Genomic DNA, 19235 nt, shown 5'->3' on the forward strand with positions numbered 1-19235 from the left:
TAGATAATACGTGGTGCACATTTACCATAAGAGCTCGGTCGATAAAATGAAAGTGTTACCATAAAAAAAATTTCGACGTTCTTTCCTCCAGTAGATGGCGGAATGAAAGAATTCTAAAATACAAATTTGTATTATTCTGTAAAGTGTTTAATTTAAGTTTTTAATATTGCATTCAAAAGGTAAGTATGATAATATTATTTATGAATTCATGACATGGCATTTATTATAAATTCTAAAATAATTAAAAGTAAATTGCATTTGAAACAATTGAATAACATAATTATTCAGTTGAACAATGATAAATAAAATAATTTTTTAACCTAAAATAATTTCACATAATTACAAATTTAAAAAATCAATATTCTTTAAACATTACTCGATCACAATGAATTTGTTTATTTTCTTATAAAAAAAATTAAAAAGTTATTTATTCATGATGGCGGACTAACTAATTCTTTTATTTCGCTCTAAAGTTATGAAAATTAATATTTTTTAAAAGTTTTTTTTCTTGACAATAATAAATTTGTACTTTTTTTATCAAAATACTGAACAATTAAAAATTCAAGATGGCGGACTAACCAATTTTTTTATTTCGCTCTAAAATTGTAAAAATTTATATTTTTAATTTTTTTTTCTTAACAATAATAAATTTTTTACTTTTTTTATCAAAATACTAAAAAATTGAAAATTCAAGATGGCAGACTAACTAATTATTTTTTTTATTTCGCTCTAAAGTTGTGAAAATTAATATTTTTAATTTTTTTTCTTAACAATTATAAATTTTGTACTTTTTTTATCAAAATACTAAACAATTAAGAATTCAAGATGACGGACTAACTAATTTTTTATTTTTGCTCTAAAATTATAAAAATTAATATTTTTAGTTTTTTTTTCTTAACAATTATAAATTTTGTACTTTTTTTATCAAAATACTAAACAATTAAAAATTCAAGATGGCGGATAGATTTAGTTAGTACTCATTTTTTTATTTTTATCATGGCAACAATAAATAAATAAATTTTTTTAAAAGTTAATAATTTCTGGTGTAAAATGTCGGATTAATAGATTTTTAAAATTTTTGTCTTAATTTATATAAAAATAAATACTTAACTTTTGTTTAATACGTGAAATATCTGTAGATGTCAGTAAACATTCATTGTTTTTTTCAGTAGAACGTCTCACATTTATAGTAATTGAACCAATTTATTTGTTTTATCGATATTCAGTGAAAAAAATTTACTAATTCTCAGAAAATTCCTACCGTCAATCAGTTGATTTCTACTAGTAAATTTAACTGATTGTCAGTAAACATTTTGATGAATAACTGAAATTATTTCCATGAAAAAGATCAATTGTTGTGGCCATTTTTACTCTTTAGAAGTTAAACACTGTAGTTTTTCTTCTAATGAAAAAATAGATCCTAAATGGTTTTTTGAATAAGAGTTTTTACTCATAAAATTATGAGTTTAAAATAATCCCCGAACAATACTTATTTTGATAAGCAGCAAAAATGATTCGGCTTACACTCATTTTGATTTTTATTTCTTTATTTACAATGTACCCATGGTCATTCTATCCACACTTGAATTTAGCTTTTATGTATGATTTTGTTTTTTATATGTTTTGATAGAATAAATTATACTTCTTTATTTTTTATAAATTAATAGATTAAAAACATAAATTCAGAAAGTTAATGGAAACTTGGAATATTATTAAAATGTAGTCATTAAAAAAGAGAAACAGATTTTTTTCATCTCGAATAATTTTGACTCAAAAATAATAACTTCCGGTCGGTCACATTTAAATTCACCACGTTTATATACATTGCGAATTTCCAAATATAACTGACTGTCATGGCAGACTGACAGTGGCGGATCCTGGGGGGGGGGTCATGGGGCGAAAAATTTACATAAAAAAAAGGTCAGCTAATTATGGTCGTTGCTCGCCGAATATATCTATAGATGACCCCCCCCCCCCTGGAGTAAATTCTGGATCCGCCACTGCAGACTGAGTTCGCGCATTCTTCCCCCACAGCACCGAAACTTTCTTAAAAATTTATTAAATATTTACTTGCAATATTCGGCATATTTAACTGGAAAGTTTAGTGAAAATTGTGTAAAGATTTAAATGTCCTGATTAAATAAAATTTTAGGAAAGTTTAGGTGCTGTGGGGGTTCATTTCCTATTTAAGATTGTTCAAGATTTTATATATTTAACTCGATTTTATAATTTTCGAAATTAATATTTAATTATTGGAGATTTGTGGATTTGTACAGTGTATTATTATAAGAACGCTTTAGTAAAAAATTTAAAAATTATCAATTTATATTTTCATTTATTTTAATAAAATATTTTTTTATAATATAATTAAAATTTGATGGGTCCTCTGGGGTTGATTATTATCACTTTCTTCCCGATATGGGTACGTCCATTTCCTGAAACAGAGTATTTGTTTATGTAATTAAAATATATATATATATATTCATTTTGAAGATATATTTTTGAAGACTATTCAAATCTTTTAACTTGGAAAATATAATAACTTAAATTTTTTTTCTTCTTATTTTCAATAAACGTATAAAATTTTGAAAAAAAATGACTCTAACAACAACAACAAATTAATTTTTTAACAAAATATTTTTAAAAAACCCATTTTTAGTGATTTGACTAATTTTGCTTCCTCGTGGATTAATCAATTGGAAAAGGTAAATGTAAAGCATTTTCTTTTCGTATTTCCCTTATATTTTGTGGCATGCCAAGTGGAAGAAAGTCAACCGATTCAGAAGAAATCAGTTTTAATGCTCTTGTTGATGGTATTAAATTGCGTTTATTTGATAGTCATATTTTGGCGAATAAATATTATTATTTAGTATATAACAATATATATTATTAATATATTTAACTATTTATACTAAACATAACTTTTTATGACAAACTTTATAAATTTTAGCAATTTTTTAAAAAGGTCTCACAACTGGACATAATTTTGAGTTCATCGAAACACTACACTTTCTTTTAATAAAAGTTGAGTATTTCTGTTACCTTTCGAACTTTTTTAAGATAGATTTCCAGCCTTTGGAGTGTATATACACAGTGTATACACACTGTCCGTGCTAAAATAGTATAGGGAGTATAATCCTTATTTTTAACAAAAAAGATTCATTTGAAATTGTAATTTGATGAATTTTTGTCACTCAAAATACAATTTGCATGAATATTTATATAAACTAGTTATAATTAATTATAATTACCACGATTGAAATTTCTTTGTTTTCTTCCAGCGTTCTGCTTTCTTCCTCTACCCCTCCTTTCTTCATAACTTGTCTCCCTTAACCTATTTCTATCCCCTTCATTTCTCCTTTCTGAATCATGTCCTCTTTGAGAATTCCTTCTGCTATTCTCCTTCTTACTTGAACTACTTCCTTCTCTCACACTTTTTGATCTTCTATCCTTTCCTCCATTTCCCTTATCGGTTTTATTCTTTGGATCAATATGTGCGGTCTGAAAATATAATTCATGTTTGGTAAATATTATCGGCCAATAAAGGTATTTAAATTTAGTAAGGTAGAATAAAGTTGGTTATTTGTATGCAGAAAAACTTTGTTCACAGACCTGTGGGCATTCGGTTTTTTTCAATAAATATTTCTGATTCTAGTCAACGCAATGGTGAAAATGGTATGGATTAAGAAACTTTTTAGTTTTTCTTAATCGAATTAACCGTTGCAGAAAAAAGTGTTACAAACTTCCAGACATAATTATTTCCGGCAGCTATTTTCTTAAACCTCATTTTGAAAAAAAAAAAATTTCAAATAATTTAGGTCTAGAATTTTAATTTTAAAATTTTTTAAATAATAAATTGTTTTATTATTAAAAAAAATTCGTTAAAAAAACCTCAAATTCTGTTCAATATCGTGTTAATACATTATTTTTGCAGTTAAAATTTTTCGTTTTTGCTTCCTCATGAGGAAGCTTTGCATTCGTGATGATTTTCAATTTTTCAAAAGAAGGTTATATGGACTCATTTTCATTTAGAACATAAATGTATATTCAATTCTAAGCAAATGTCCAGATGTATGTATGTGTGTGTGTATGTAACAAAAATTGTGTACAAATTATCTCAGACAAATTTTGATGGATTGTCCTGAAATTTTGCAGGTTTATTGCAGTCATTAATACCTAAAATCTGACACAAGGATTTTCAAAAATATCTACAAAAATTTTTTTTATACAATTTCTTTAAAATTAAAAAAAAAAATTTTTATTTCTCAATATTTTTATTAATTATTCTGAAAATTACATTCCTGACAACAAAACGAATCGATTGATGTATAGAAAGTATATATTTTATTAAAATTTATAAAAGTAATAAATATTTTTCTTTTTCACAAAAAATGCAAATTTTTTTTCATAATTTATTAATTATTAATCTTAATATTTTAAAATGATTATTCTATCATAAAAAAGCATTTGGCTTATGGATGTGTAAATTTTATTAAATATTTATGTATTGATGAAGCTAAATGGACATGAAATAAACAACTTGTTTAAACCAGTTCAAATGATAAATTCTTCTTTGAAAATTCAATGAGTTTTACCTGAAATACACTACAGTTTACAAATTCTAACATTTCAACCTACGGTTTTCGATTCTAGAGAAAGAATGTGAAAAATTTTTTGATATCATATTGCAGTCATTTCTTATATATAATCTAGCATTTATTAATATTTTTTTGAAATTTTAGCTGACATTTAAAATTTTAAAAAGTGATTAAATATATTTTTGAAGATTATGTTGCAAAAATTTAAAATTTGTAGCAGAGAAGACTTATAAGAAAAACCTTTCTTACCCAGTAATAAGGGGTGAATTAAAGTGAATTGGCACTTTTATGCCCTTAAATTACAAACCAATTCCGTTTTTGTCCGCAATCTTAATGAATTCCTTTTCTATTGTTAAATTAATAATTTCTATCCAATTCAATTCTCTGTAACCACGTGGCCAGAATTTGAATCCCCTTTAATGCCCTCTAAAGAATTCAATGTTAATTAAAAGGCATTAACTCCACAACAAATGATTCCCTTAAACGCCATTAAAGTAAATTCAGAATCTGGTCACGTGGTTACAGAGAATTGAATTGGATAGAAATTATTAATTTAACAATACAAAAGGAATTCATTAAGATTGCGGACAAAAACGGAATTTGTTTGGAATTTAAAAGCATAAAAGTGCCAATCCACTTTAATCCACCCCTTATTACTGGGTAGGATTTAAATAAAAGAAAATTAAAATCGGTGGAGATTTTTGTTGTTAGAATTTTGTTCAAAGTAATGGACTTTTTATTACTAGTGTGCGGCGGCGGCGCAACCATCTCCAGAGGAAGGAGAGACTGGGGTAAACCCGCTCACTAGCGATTTGACGCTATAAACTCAACTCAAGATGAAAATATTGGTACTGTGAATAGTACTTAACATTCAACTTATATTAACGAACTTTCGTTTAGTTTCATGAATTCAATATAGAATCAGAGACGGTCAAATGTTTTTAGAGGTGTCAGAAATAAAACGTATTTTGAATTTTTAAGTTTTTCGATCATTATTTTTGAGTCTTAATTTATCTGGAAAATTTTTTTTGTTGCTATTGGATGTCCTTCTTCGAAGTACATATATAGTTTTGTCTTATTTTAAATAGATTTAATTAAATTTATTCTGAAATGTGAGGAATACACTCGGGGTAAAGTCGCACACGTGAAGTCGAGGTAAAGCCGCTCACTTAGTTTTAAATTTAAAATTTAGAATAAAATAATTCCACGTATTATGTTTCAACAATAACACAATTTATGACTTATTAAAACCAAAATTGTAACTTCATTTCACTTTCTCTTAATAAAATATAACACTATTTAAATCCGTTGTTGTAATTCATGAAATCTATGTTCATTATTTATTAAACCAATTTGTTGTTTATAGAATTGTTTATATAACTCATAAATTATCTATAATAAATCATACTTAAGACGGGAATAAGACGAACTTTAATATTTAAAAAATAAAACTGTTCCGTCTTGAAAAGATACAGTGAGCGGGTTTACCCTGGAAAATTGTGATTTCGAAATTAGTGAATTAAATATCATTGGGCACTGAGAACCTTTTTCTTCTACAATTAGGAACGGCATTGATCGACATTTGAGAGTCCCCGCTAGCCCTTCACCTTTCCTCGCTAACAAACTATGTATCCAGTAAACAAAAAACTAATTGAAATAAATTAAAAAGAATTCAAAGTGTTTCAGTGGATCCTGCTTTGTGACAAATACGAATTGGAGCTATGTTGCAATTTTTCTAAATTCGTCAAACTGTATTGAACTTACAAACCTTTTATTCTTACTAATTTAAAGGACAAGTTTTGGGGTCTTTAATTTTTTTAATTCATCAGCACGAATTCAATGCTTGCTTTGGTCATTTCTTTCAAATGCTAATTCGTTTGTACAACTTCAGACAAATTGAGTCGAATTCAATCGAATATACAAAGAGCTTAAATTAATCCCGCTTTCTACCAAAAATCTTAATTTATTTCAATCCGTTTGAATTATTTTTTTTACTGGGTAAACAAAGTCTCAACGATCCCGAGCTCACCGATCTAGATTCCAGTGTAAATTAAAATCAGTGTTTACTAAACATTTTAGTTGTAATGAAGATTTAAATATCAATGGTTTATATTAATATTCGACCCTCTTCTCGTATTTTTAATTTAAAGATTGCAAACATAACATCTAATTTTTTGCTTCTAAGGTTTCTTTTTTCAGATCGCGTTACATTCGTTTTTTGCGAAGTATGGTACGAATCTTACTTTGAATGCAGCCGCCCTCGCAATTTTTTTTTTCCCGCCACTTCTCCCTCGTCCATGACGTATTCTCTTTACCTGTAATTTGTTATTTTTAATCAGCTGCTAATCAATAATAGAAGAAAATTATAAAAATGTATTAGAAACTATAAATAACTAACTTCAATTATAAAAGTGTATTACTATCTATATAGAAATGATAATACATTAAGAAATTAACAATTTTTAAATTTTTCTTTATTACTTTTTCTTTTACGGCTTCCAAGTTTTTTTAAAAAAAAATTTTTTTGTGTAACAAGAGCTACTTTTCTTTAACATAAATGCAGCACAAATTGGTCTATCTCTGTATACTTAAAAAGTTTGCAGAAAAGTGTACTTTGCTGAACACTTTTGATTACTTTGTCGCACAGTGTCCAGAAAAGTGTACTTTTTCGGCACACTGTTATGTATATACGCACTATAATCTACGCAAAACTATATTTATTGATTAGAAAGCACTGCCTACACGGAAAAATTTGGCGACTAATCGAAGACTCTCGGATATGAACAAATAATTACGGAGTTGTGTAAATACTCTTCGATTTTTGCAGGAATTCTCGAAAAAAGTCGATGATTTTTTAGAAACCTATTACCGGAAAAAAGTTGCTGAATTATTGTAACACTTTGGTAGCAAGTTTCTTCGACGAGTCAAGGAAAATTATAGGTACAAAAGATGCGCAATCTCTAAAGCAACACAGAAAAAAATGCGAATGGTAAAAACAACCACATTTGTGTAGTTAGAAAAGAAGTAGTTAAAACTACCATATTCAGCAGCATTTTAACTACACTTCCTCAGTTAGTGGAACCAAAATGAAGTAGTTAATCTTATGTAGTTAAAATAACTACTTTACGTAGTTGAAATAACTAACAGATGCTTGTAAATGGCTCAACTATAGTGTAGTAGTAAAAACTATTGTTAAAAATAGTTAATTTTACTATTGTGGTAGCAAAAATAACTATTTTATATTAGTTGCAAACAAAAAGAGACTTACTGTTTTTATATAGTAAATACAACCTCTGAAAGTTGTTACTTTTATAATTTATGTAGTTAAAACAACTATTTCTTACTAGTTGCAGAGAAAGAAAGAAATTTACTGTTTGCATATAGTAAAATCAATTGTTGAAAATAGTTATTTTTACTATTTATGCAGTTGGAAAGATCATTTTTTTCTACAGAGAAAAAACGTGAGTGGTAAAAACATCCACATATGTGCAGTTAAAAAAATATAGTTAAAACTACCATATTCAGCAGCATTTTAACTAAACTTCCATAGTTAGTATAACTAAAATTGAATTGTTGGTTTTATGTAGTTAAAATTATTACTACGGTTATGATTGTGAATAATTTTACTACAGAAATTCTGAAAATAACTATTTTCAACAGTACTTTTAACTACTGCACTATCGCTGAGTCATTTAAAATCATATGCTGGCTACATTTCAACTAAGTCCTTGAGCTTAAAAAATTAGTTACTGCAACTAAACGGAGTAGTTATTATGACTGAATATAAGAAGAATGTCCTCAGGTACAATACGAGTCATCGTAGCGTGCGAGCGTGGTTAGGTGGTTAGGTTATCGGTTTGCGAATGTTAGGGTCGTGCGTTCAATCCCCGGCGTTTGGGGATTTTTCTCTGTTAGGTGTATAAGAATTTAACATATAAATTATATATGAACAAAAATAGGTAAGAGAAAATATAAAAAAATGGACCTCAATAATAATAAAAAATAAATAATTTCATTTTACTACTTTAAATAGTTAATTTAACTATTTTTTACAGTTGTTACAACTACAATTTGTTACGGGCGCCTATGGGAACTATGGAAATTTAGTTACTGCAACTAAATGAAGCAGTTAGTATGACTAACAACAAATAGTTAAGATAACTGTTTTAGTAGTTAAATTTACTGTAAAAATGGTGTTTATTACTACATTTTACAGTTATACTAACTATTCTGTCATAGTTCATTTTACTAAATAATGTTACGGGCGCCTATAGGAACTACAGGAAATAGTAAAAAAGTAGTCAAATTTACCATATTTTTTTTTGTGTGAAGAAACGCCAAGTAACACTGTTTATTCTACCGTGTCCAATGTACTATTTATGACAATTGATTAACAAGACTTTGTATTATTATTATTGTTTATTGTGTCAATATTAGCAAATGTATTAAACAATTTTAATTTGAAGTAAAGATTATCAAAATAATGACAGTAGTAATATAATTAATAATCGTTAGACATTCTTTTAAATTAATTAATTAAAAATAATTTGTTCGAATTTATTATTATTTTAATCAACTAATTAGTTTTTCTATACATTTCATAAATTAAATAATAAAAAATGAATAAAGTCAGTAAAATAGTCCTAAAAACATACTAAAATACTATGAAAAATTTTTAGACTAGTCGAGAAAAAATATTTGAGATTTTTAATTTACAAAATATCGCACAGCAAGAACGCAACGTAATAGGGCGTATTAGTGTTAGGTTTGTTGTAGGTTTATTGGTCAAAACAAGTGTGTTCACTGCGTAGTTGTCTGTACATGTAGGAAGAAGGAGAAATTGAGAATTTTTTTTTACTTTTCATTGGTCGGACGGATTTTTTATTTTCCACGACTGTCGATGAAACCTTAGAACACTGTAGAGTAAATTCAGGTTCGCAATTTTCCTCGACTGTGCAGCAAAATTTAGAACACTTTTTCTAAGTTTTCTTTAAATGTAGTCTATTTATACGATACTGGTTATATAGCTTCTAATACACTTTACTCTATATCCGAGAGTCTTCTACAAAGTCGAGGAAACTTTAAGCGATTAATTTTTTCCACGTATACGTTCGAGCAGTAACTAACAAACTCATCGGAAAACGGCTACTTTTCACTTACGGTGGAATCTACAAAAAAAATTTAATTTTTCTGCATAATAGTTATCTGACTTCACTGGTTACGTTTTGTGCGTCAAATAAAACTCTCTGAACCGCCAACCCTCGTGAGCAGTAATTGGAAAGGAATTTGTGTATTATTTTTCTCATTTAACGCACTAATTCGTCAAAATAAATTAAAAAGTACTGTACAACCTCGATTGAGCTTCGATTATCAGAGACTCTACACGGAAAAAATTTAGGGACTCCAGAAGCGCAAAATCTTGTACAGATTTTGTACTGCTGTCTTTGTTCAACTGAAGTCCTAACTTTGGAGCTCTTGTGTCCACTGAGGTGCGTCTGCTATACTTTTGGGGACACCAAAGCTCCCCATTTGGGATATCGCTTGTCCAAGAATAGATGGATAAGCTCTGAGTGCTTCTGAAGTCCCCAAATTTTTTCCGTGTAGGTTACTGAAAGCACTTAGGGTTGCCAGATAAGTACTCGACCAGGCCGCCATTAGTACGAGACAAAACCGCCATTTTTTACATGCTGTGTCGAATTTCTCAAACAAAACAGATGGAGCAACCAAGCGTGGAAAAAGATTTTCATAGAACAAATATTTATATTATTCATTTCATTTAAAATTTTGTCTATTTTTGTCGTTTAATATTATCGAGGTTGTACTGTAACGTCAGTTTTCTATTTAGATTTGCTATAAATATAAAAAAAGACATCTTTACCTCTCCTCCTTCAGGTGGACGTTTCCCATCATCTGCAGGAGGTTGGATTGATCCCTATGTAAATTCATGTTTTGTTATAATTTAAATTACCATGAAATTTTTCAAAAACATCGTTTTATTTACAAAAATCCTAAGAATAAAATCCTTCGCAAGAATTCAATTATTTGTATTGTAAATTTTCTCAAAAAAATTCAATTATTTGAAAAAATTGTAATAAAATTTGTTGCAATTATTCAATTATTTTCATAAATAATAAATCGATTATACGGTAATTCATTTTTGAATCAATTTTTATTAGAAAATTCTATAAGCATTCAATTATTAAAATTAAAAAATAAATAATTTATTGAATAATTAAATGTTTGTTAAAATTTAATTCTCATAAAGAATTTTATCAACAAATTTTTAAATAATTGAATTCTTTTCACAAATTTTAATAAAGTTTTTAAGAATAATTACATTTTTCGAGGAATTTGATTAAAATATTTTATTATTTAAAATCCTGCGATGAGTTTTATTATTTATGAAAATAATTAAAAATTTTCCCAAAAATGTTATTAAAATTTTTCTAAAATAATTGAATTTCGGTGAAGAATTTTAGTATCTCTAAAAATAATTGAATCCTTGAAAAGAACTTTGTTAAATTTTTTTTAAATAATTGAATTTATGCAACTAATTTTATAAAAATCTTTTTACTGTAACGTCAGTTTTCTATTTAGATTTGCTATAAATATAAAAAAAGACATCTTTACCTCTCCTCCTTCAGGTGGACGTTTCCCATCATCTGCAGGAGGTTGGAATGATCCCTATGTAAATTGAAAAACACCTTAAAAATTGTTGCAATTTTTCATACTTTTTAAAGCAGGGTATCTATTATTTTCTATCAATAAAGTGTACAGTAGAATAGAATAAGAATACGCTTCTTTTGTGCTTACACACATATGGGCATATCTCTACAACTTTTAAACTTTATGTTTTCGCTTATTATTGTATTTTAAAAAGTAGAGAAATAATTTTACAGCACCATAATTTGATAAATGTTTGTGCTTTACAAATATATCATGTGTTTAATAATCTTTTTAATTAGATATGAAACGACAAAAGCAAGTGAAAGTGGTGAAATCAACAGTTTCTCGGATGTGACGACAGAAAAAAACCGATCTCAAAATGAGTAGTATATCACACAAATTTTGAAGTGCAACAAAAATGATACCTCTTCGACTCATTCTACATTTCTGGAGAAAAGTATTAAAATGATTCACATTTGACTCATTTTAAGTATGTGACAAAATTAGAATAAGAGAGACCGAGGAGGAAAATTACAACGCTTTTATTTTTTAAACAAATTGGCCGATATACAAAGTTAAAATTCTTTTTAGTCAATAGTACTAGTGATATTACGTTAGAAAATACGTCAAAAATAAGTTTTCATTTAAATTTTTAAAACCTCATATTTTTTTAATTACAGTTTCATAAAATGTGCTTTTTGTTTTCTTGTAGCTTAACTATCTTTCTTTCAGTTGTAATAGTGTATTTCTAAATTACGTTTAATACTTTTGTGTAATTTTAACCTTGTTGTTGAAAAATAAATTGAGGAGGAAAGTACACGTTGTTACTTTCCTCCTCATTTCAATATTGTACATGCTTTATGAAATGAGTGAAGTAAATTATATTTCAAGTTACATATTGAATTTTGTCCATTAAAAGTAACGAATTATAAGTAAATAGAATTTGTTTGTGACATATTAACATAACGTAAAAATGTTTCATTGAACCAGGCAAAATTTGTATTCTCTGTTCATATTTTGTTTCATTTTGCTTCTTCTCAAAGAAAGCCTATTATAGTGATCTCGATTTTCGACTTTCTTAGAATCAATTATTTTTACAAATTTTCAAGTGTAGTATATATATTTCATCGAGAGGAACAAATATCTGAATGTGTCCGTATGTATGGATGTGTATGTATGTCACCTGATTCTTGTGGACAAATTTTTTCTTACACATTTTGACGGATTTTGATACAATTTTGTAGGCGTCTTACGGTCACGAATATCTTGAATGAGACAGAAGGATTTTCAAAGATATATAAAATCGAGATAAAATTAAAATTTTTTAGCATTTTTTAAATTTTTTAAAAAATTTATTTTTGTATTTTTTAAAATAAATTTTTACTTTATTAAAATTTTCATTAATTCTTTTCAAAATTATATTCATGACAAAAAACAAATCGATTCATGTATTATTAGAACATATTTTATAAATATTTATAAAATTAATCGATATTTTTATTTTTAACAAAGAATTCAAATTTGTTATTTTTTAAAATAAATATTTTTTTATTAAAATTTTCATTCACTCTTGTCAAATATACGTTTCTGAAATGAAAACGAATCGATTGATTTATTTAAAGTATACATTTTATCAAAATTTATAAAATTAATCGATGTTTCTATTCTTCATAAAAAAAATAAATTTTAAATTTTTATTTATTAAAATTTTTTTAAATAAATAGAGGAAGCTAAATGATCATGAATTGAACAACTTGTTATGCTTATCATTTGTAAATTCTTGCTTTTAAATTTTAGATTAAGTTATTTTCATGTTTCAAAACATTAATGTTTTATTAATTATGTGCGCTAAAAATATGAAACATCAGGAAAAATTTGGCAACTTCTGTTAAGAGGTAATACACCACTCTAGAGGCATATTTTAAACGCTGAAATAGAAAAATGATTTTTTTACTTTCCTCCTCGGTCTCCCCTAACTGGGAATAATTTGTAAAAATATTAATTAAAATTTTAAGTCACTTGAAGTTGTCGATTATTCATTTAGATACCGAACGCAAAATAAGTTGTAACAAAAGTAAGTCGAATTTTCCCTATTGAAAATAAACACGTATAATTACACGTGTAAATATATAAGAAAAAATTATTACACGTTTAAAAAACTTTTTTTTTGTGTAATACATGTCCAAATCAGGGTGTCTAACGGTCAGAGAATTTTAGAGAATTTCATTGTAAGTCAGGAAAATTTCTATAAATTTATACAAAAATTACAATTTTTTGTGAATTACAATTTTTTTAATCTAACAAAACTTAAAAGATTTTTATTACCGTTTGTTTCAATTATTAGATATTAATTTATTGTTAAATATTTCAGTTACCATATTTTTGTCCCAAGAAAGCAGAAATAAAATTAGTAAAAAGTCATGGAAAAGTCAGGGAATTATTTTCTCAATCCTTGTTAGACACCCTGGTCCAAATTGACATGTGTAAAGTTGGAAGTATAAAGGAACAAAATCAAATCAATAAAAGGGGCATTCCATTTCAAATCGTTCCACCGACAAAAAACAATCGCAAGGAGAGCGATTTTCTAATAAATATAATTATTTAAAAATTTAATTATTTGTAACATATTATACACTGAATCGAAAGAGAATTTCATGAACTTTATAATGCTATTTTTATTTTTTAAAATTTTTCTCAATTTCGTAGAGAAATTCCTGTTTGAAAGTTTAAACTCTTAATATCTCAAAACACCCCCCCGTCGATTTTTATCAAAATTATATGAAAATAAAGCTTAACTTTTCTAGTTTCCATTCCCGTATAATATATTATGGACATTTAAAGGGATTAATAGAAAAAAAATTGTTTAAAAAATGTGTTTTTGAAAAATTTGACAAATGGTACGAAGTTGAATCCTAACTAACCTTCAACTTCGTACCATTTGTCAAATTTTTCAAAAACACATTTTTTAAACAATTTTTTTTCTATTAATCCCTTTAAATGTCCATAATATATTATACGGGAATGGAAACTAGAAAAGTTAAGCTTTATTTTCATATAATTTTGATAAAAATCGACGGGGGGGTGTTTTGAGATATTAAGAGTTTAAACTTTCAAACAGGAATTTCTCTACGAAATTGAGAAAAATTTTAAAAAATAAAAATAGCATTATAAAGTTCATGAAATTCTCTTTCGATTCAGTGTATAATATGTTACAAATAATTAAATTTTTAAATAATTATATTTATTAGAAAATCGCTCTCCTTGCGATTGTTTTTTGTCGGTGGAACGATTTGAAATGGAATGCCTCAAAAATAAAAATGGTGTAACTTTAAATTTGCGAGGTAACTTTCATTAAATTGTAACAACTTAGAAATTAACTTCATATAATTATTTTAACGACAATTTTTAAGAAACCATACCACGGGGTCACATTATCTATACAATAAGAAGTAATTTAAACCCATGAAGCAATATGTTCCACTTGTACTTGACTGGTGCAATGTTTTTAAATTTTTGTCCGACATTTAGAATTTTTGAAATCCGACTTCAAAATCATAATCAGCGACCCAAAAATGATGTGTATAAATGAGTATCACAAAGTTTTTTCTATTTTTTAATCAATATACAAAAGCCAATAAAATTAAAAAAAAAAAAAAATTAAGGTTTCAAACCTTAAGTCCTTAATAAACTTAATAACCTAAAAACTAAAAAGTTCTATAGATATGCTCATATAATAGTAGAAATATAAAAATTCAATTTTTAATAATTTTAAATATTCAAATATTATTTACATAAATCATGGTTAATTATTACTTGGATACTCACATTTTCCTCCGACAAACTCATTATCGACTTAAGTGCGCCAAAAAGTTTTCCTGCCAGTTTGAACCTATCAAAAAAACCCATTTGTTAAAAAAAAAATTTAATCGATCGAGAGGAGCGATAATGATGCTAAAATTTGGAACGATCAAATGCACGAGATTTTTTTTTTAATTAAAATTTTATTGTGACAGTTTTTTGGCACAGTAGAAGAAAATTATAAAGTTTCTAAATGTGGAATGCATCTCTTTAATTTTGATTGAGTGGAACAATTTATGAAAATATTCTTATTTAAAAGATACTTCGTTCATTAGAACGTTCAAATTTTGTGAATAATAAATTATAAGGAAATACAGCCGATTTCTGCTATTTCGAACTTTGAGGATTTGAAATTTTCGATAATTGGAAACATTCGAACTCGTAACTATTAGGGGGTTTGTTATTTGTGTTTTCAACAAAAATATACTTCGAAAAGTTTAAACAACAGGTGTTTAAATTTTAAATGATCGGTAGTCGACTATACAAGACTGTATGTAGGTATACATATAGGAATTAAAAAAATAAAAAAATTTTTATTTACAGAAAAAATTTTTTAGAATTAAAAAATAGTTAGATTTTTATTATCTTATACAAAATGCATAAATGAAAAAAATTCATTTATGGCAAAAAGCTGCTTCAAGTCTGAAAAAGATGAGAAAAAGTATAGCTATCTCGAAAAATTGAATTTAAAGACGCACGTTTTAGTTAATTCACAAAAATCAGAAAAATTTTATTATGTACTTCTCTGATTTCCGTAAAGACTATTTTGCTTCGTTTTATCTTGAAAATAAAATTCAATCATTTTCTAAATTTTTAGTTACAATTCTTCAAATAAGTTTTGTCGAAATTTCCAACTACTTCCAATTTCAAATAATTATTGTTAACTTTTTCGAGAGTTTAATCATATTCAATAAATTTAATATAAAATTTCTCAAAAGACTATATCATTTTTGCTTAATAAATACTTAAATACATATTTTTATTTATTTTTAAACCGGAAATAAAATTGCACCATAATAATTGTTTAAATTGTTATGTCAAAAGTTTGCTGGTTAATTTTGAAATATTAAAATAAAAAAAGTAAGGGAATTTTAATCAAAATATAAAAGAAAAAACTAAAACTATTAAAATCCTAAAATTATTTTTATATTTTCTCTCTTAATTAAAAAATTTCAGAAACACGATAAGGAGGTAACCCAGTAAGAAGTAAGGAATTGATAAGAATTCGAAATTTTTAATTCTTTTGAATTTCGTTTCTGACCAATTTTTTTCATTTTCATTTAGAGAATTAAAAACGGAATTGATTGGAATTCACTTTCAAGAAATCTTTGCCTCAAAAAGAAATACATGGGAATTGGACAAAAACAGAATTCAAAAAAATTGATAATTTAACATTTTCTGTAAAAAGTTAAAAATGTTTAATTCTTCTTAATTCCGTACTTACTGGGAAAGTTTCAATTTTTAAAAATATTTATTTTACAGGGTTGTCACAAATATTTAATTTTATTTTTCCCTGACTTTTCCCTGATTTCCAGACAAAATTCTCACTTTTTCCCTGACCCTAAAAAATATTCTGATTCACTCTAAAAATTATTAAATACTTATTAAAAAAATGTTCTATTACATTTATTTACAAATTAATATAATAAAATAAATAAAATAAAATATTTAATCATTATTATTTTTCAGTAGGAATTAAAATTCTTCAATACATTCAAATTCAAACCTTTTTGAAATTCAACAATTCATAAGAATATTATTACAAAATATAACGAAAGCGATTACTCCGAGTCTTCGACTCGAAGTGATCGATTTCTTCATGTTTTGTTATAATTTAAATTACCATGAAATTTTTCAAAAACATCTTTTTATTTACAAAAATCCTAAGAATAAAATCCTTCGCAAGAATTCAATTATTTGTATTGTAAATTTTCTCAAAAAAATTCAATTATTAGAAAAAATTGTAATAAAATTTGTTGCAATAATTCAATTATTTTCATAAATAAATCGATTATTCGGTAATTCATTTTTGAATCAATTTTTATTAAAAAATTCTAGAAGAATTCAATTACTTAAATTAATTGTTTGTTAAAATTGAATTCTCATAAAGAATTTTATCAACAAATTTTTAAATAATTGAATTCTTTTCACAAATTTTAATAAAGTTTTTAAGAATAATTACATTTTTCGAGGAATTTGATTAAAATATTTTATTATTTAAAATCCTGCGATGAGTTTTATTATTTATGAAAATAATTAAAAATTTTCCCAAAAATGTTATTAAAATTTTTCTAAAATAATTGAATTTCGGTGAAGAATTTTAGTATGTATCTCTAAAAATAATTGAATTCTTGAAAAGAACTTTGTTAAATTTTTTTTAAATAATTGAATTTATGCAACTAATTTTATAAACATCTTTTTTATTAATTGATATTTTTAATAATTGATATTTTTCGATGAAATTTATTAAAAATTTAGTAAATTATTGAATTCCTGTGAAATTTTGCCAAGAATTTTATTAAAGTTTTTAAAAATAATTGAATTTCGAAGAAGAATTGTATTATTTATAAAGATAATTAAAATTTTGACGAGAATTTTTACAAAAATTTTGAACATAATTGAATTTTGGAGAAGAATTTTATTATTTTTAAAGACAATTGAAATGATCAGAATTTTTTTAAATTTTTGAATATAATTGAATTTCTGCGAAAAATTTTATTAATTTTGAAAATAATTGAATTTCTGGATCTTTTCCAAAAAAATCTTTTCTGTAACTTTTCCAAATATTTTTTGTAAAATTAAATTATTTTAAAAGTAATTGTTGTCTGAAATAGAAAAAATTCAAGGTTTTGTATTAAAATTTGTTGTAATTTTATAGTTTACGAGGCAAATAAAAGAAACATCAAAATTAAGAGTTTTCTCATGAATTTTTAAAATTCAATTTTTTCCAGTACTTTTACTAAAAATCCCTGACTTTTCCCTGATTTCCCTGACCAATTTTACTTTCCCTGAATTCCCTGATATGTATGGCAACCCTGTTTTATCAATTATTACTTTTTGCATTTAAATAATTAAATTCTCTTGGTGTTCAATTCTGATAAACTTGATATAAAAAAGTATTTTTGCAAAAATTGTAGAAAATAAATGGATCTGTCAAAGTGTACTTTTTTTTAGAAATAATTAAATTTAATAGTTTTTAAATTGAAATCTTTGAAAATTGTAATTGCTGTGAAAGTTTGAATTTAATAATCTTTGTAAAAATTAAAAGTTTTGAACAAAATTATTCAAATATTCAACAAAATTATTGACTTTTGAAAGAATTGTTGTTTAAATATTTATGAATAATTAAAGGAGATTTTGAAAAATTGTAACTAATTTTAATTTTAAAAATTGCTTTTAGATATATTTACATAATTGTATTCCGGAATAATTGTAACTATAAATTTTTAAAAATAATTGAATTTAAAAAAGTATTCTTATTAAATTATTTAATTATTTGTTTAACAAAAATTATTGAAGTTTTGAATAAAAAAAATTTTAAATTAACAATTGGTATAAAAATTGCACGTGCGCAAGAGGCTATATTAGTTTCAAGTAATTTTAAATATAAACTTTTTAAAATTTACCTTTTTCAAAAATGTGATTGATTTGAAGATAAACACGTGCGAAATCCAGAGAAGAATCACACAAACTGATGGTGTTGCCGAAACTATAAGTCAATCACAGAATATGGTAGGGGGTAGACCTGTCCTAACTAGATCTAGTCCTAAGATGAGCGGCGCGTGCCACGAAAAATGCCGACAAGTGTTTGAAATTCCTAAAGGCGACTATACATTAAAAATACATTCCATGCGTTCGCGACGCGACGTGAACCTTCCGTGCTGGCATCACAATATTATTCAAGTAGAGTCTACATTGAATGCGCAAACTTGAACAGAAAAACATTGACATCAGCAAGGAACGTACACCTTCGCGTACCATTGAATGTGTAACTGCCTTTAAACCTGTAATGTGTATATGTTGAATGTGTGACACTCTGCATATATATATGTCACTTTCTGTCGGTACGCTTCCATTGGCTTATCCCCCACCTGTATCCAATCTGTTAAGTGT

The 19235-nt window shown here is 25.9% G+C and overlaps 1 protein-coding gene across 4 annotated transcripts in view; it reads right to left on the bottom strand.

Annotated features, from left to right (window-relative positions):
- Window positions 1-2318: 2318 nt before the first annotated feature.
- LOC122505840 (putative proline-rich receptor-like protein kinase PERK6) overlaps window positions 2319-19235 on the bottom strand; it is a 129001-nt gene continuing 112084 nt past the window's right edge. For 2 of the 4 annotated variants that reach the window (XM_043617715.1, XM_043617691.1), the window contains exons 2-6: window positions 15090-15153; window positions 11229-11282; window positions 10477-10530; window positions 3252-3501; window positions 2319-2435 (exon numbers count right to left, since the gene is read on the bottom strand). In XM_043617715.1, coding sequence (XP_043473650.1) covers window positions 2368-2435; window positions 3252-3501; window positions 10477-10530; window positions 11229-11282; window positions 15090-15110 — 447 coding nt within the window. In that variant the 5' untranslated portion in view covers window positions 15111-15153 and the 3' untranslated portion in view covers window positions 2319-2367. Of the gene's footprint in view, window positions 2436-3251; window positions 3502-10476; window positions 10531-11228; window positions 11283-15089; window positions 15154-18748; window positions 19225-19235 lie in introns of all 4 variants that reach the window. The other 2 variants (XM_043617707.1, XM_043617699.1) reach the window with 2 other exon arrangements.

The sequence above is a fragment of the Leptopilina heterotoma genome, unplaced genomic scaffold (assembly GCF_015476425.1).
Source record: "Leptopilina heterotoma isolate Lh14 unplaced genomic scaffold, ASM1547642v1 Lhet_113, whole genome shotgun sequence".
Lineage (NCBI taxonomy): Eukaryota > Metazoa > Arthropoda > Insecta > Hymenoptera > Figitidae > Leptopilina > Leptopilina heterotoma.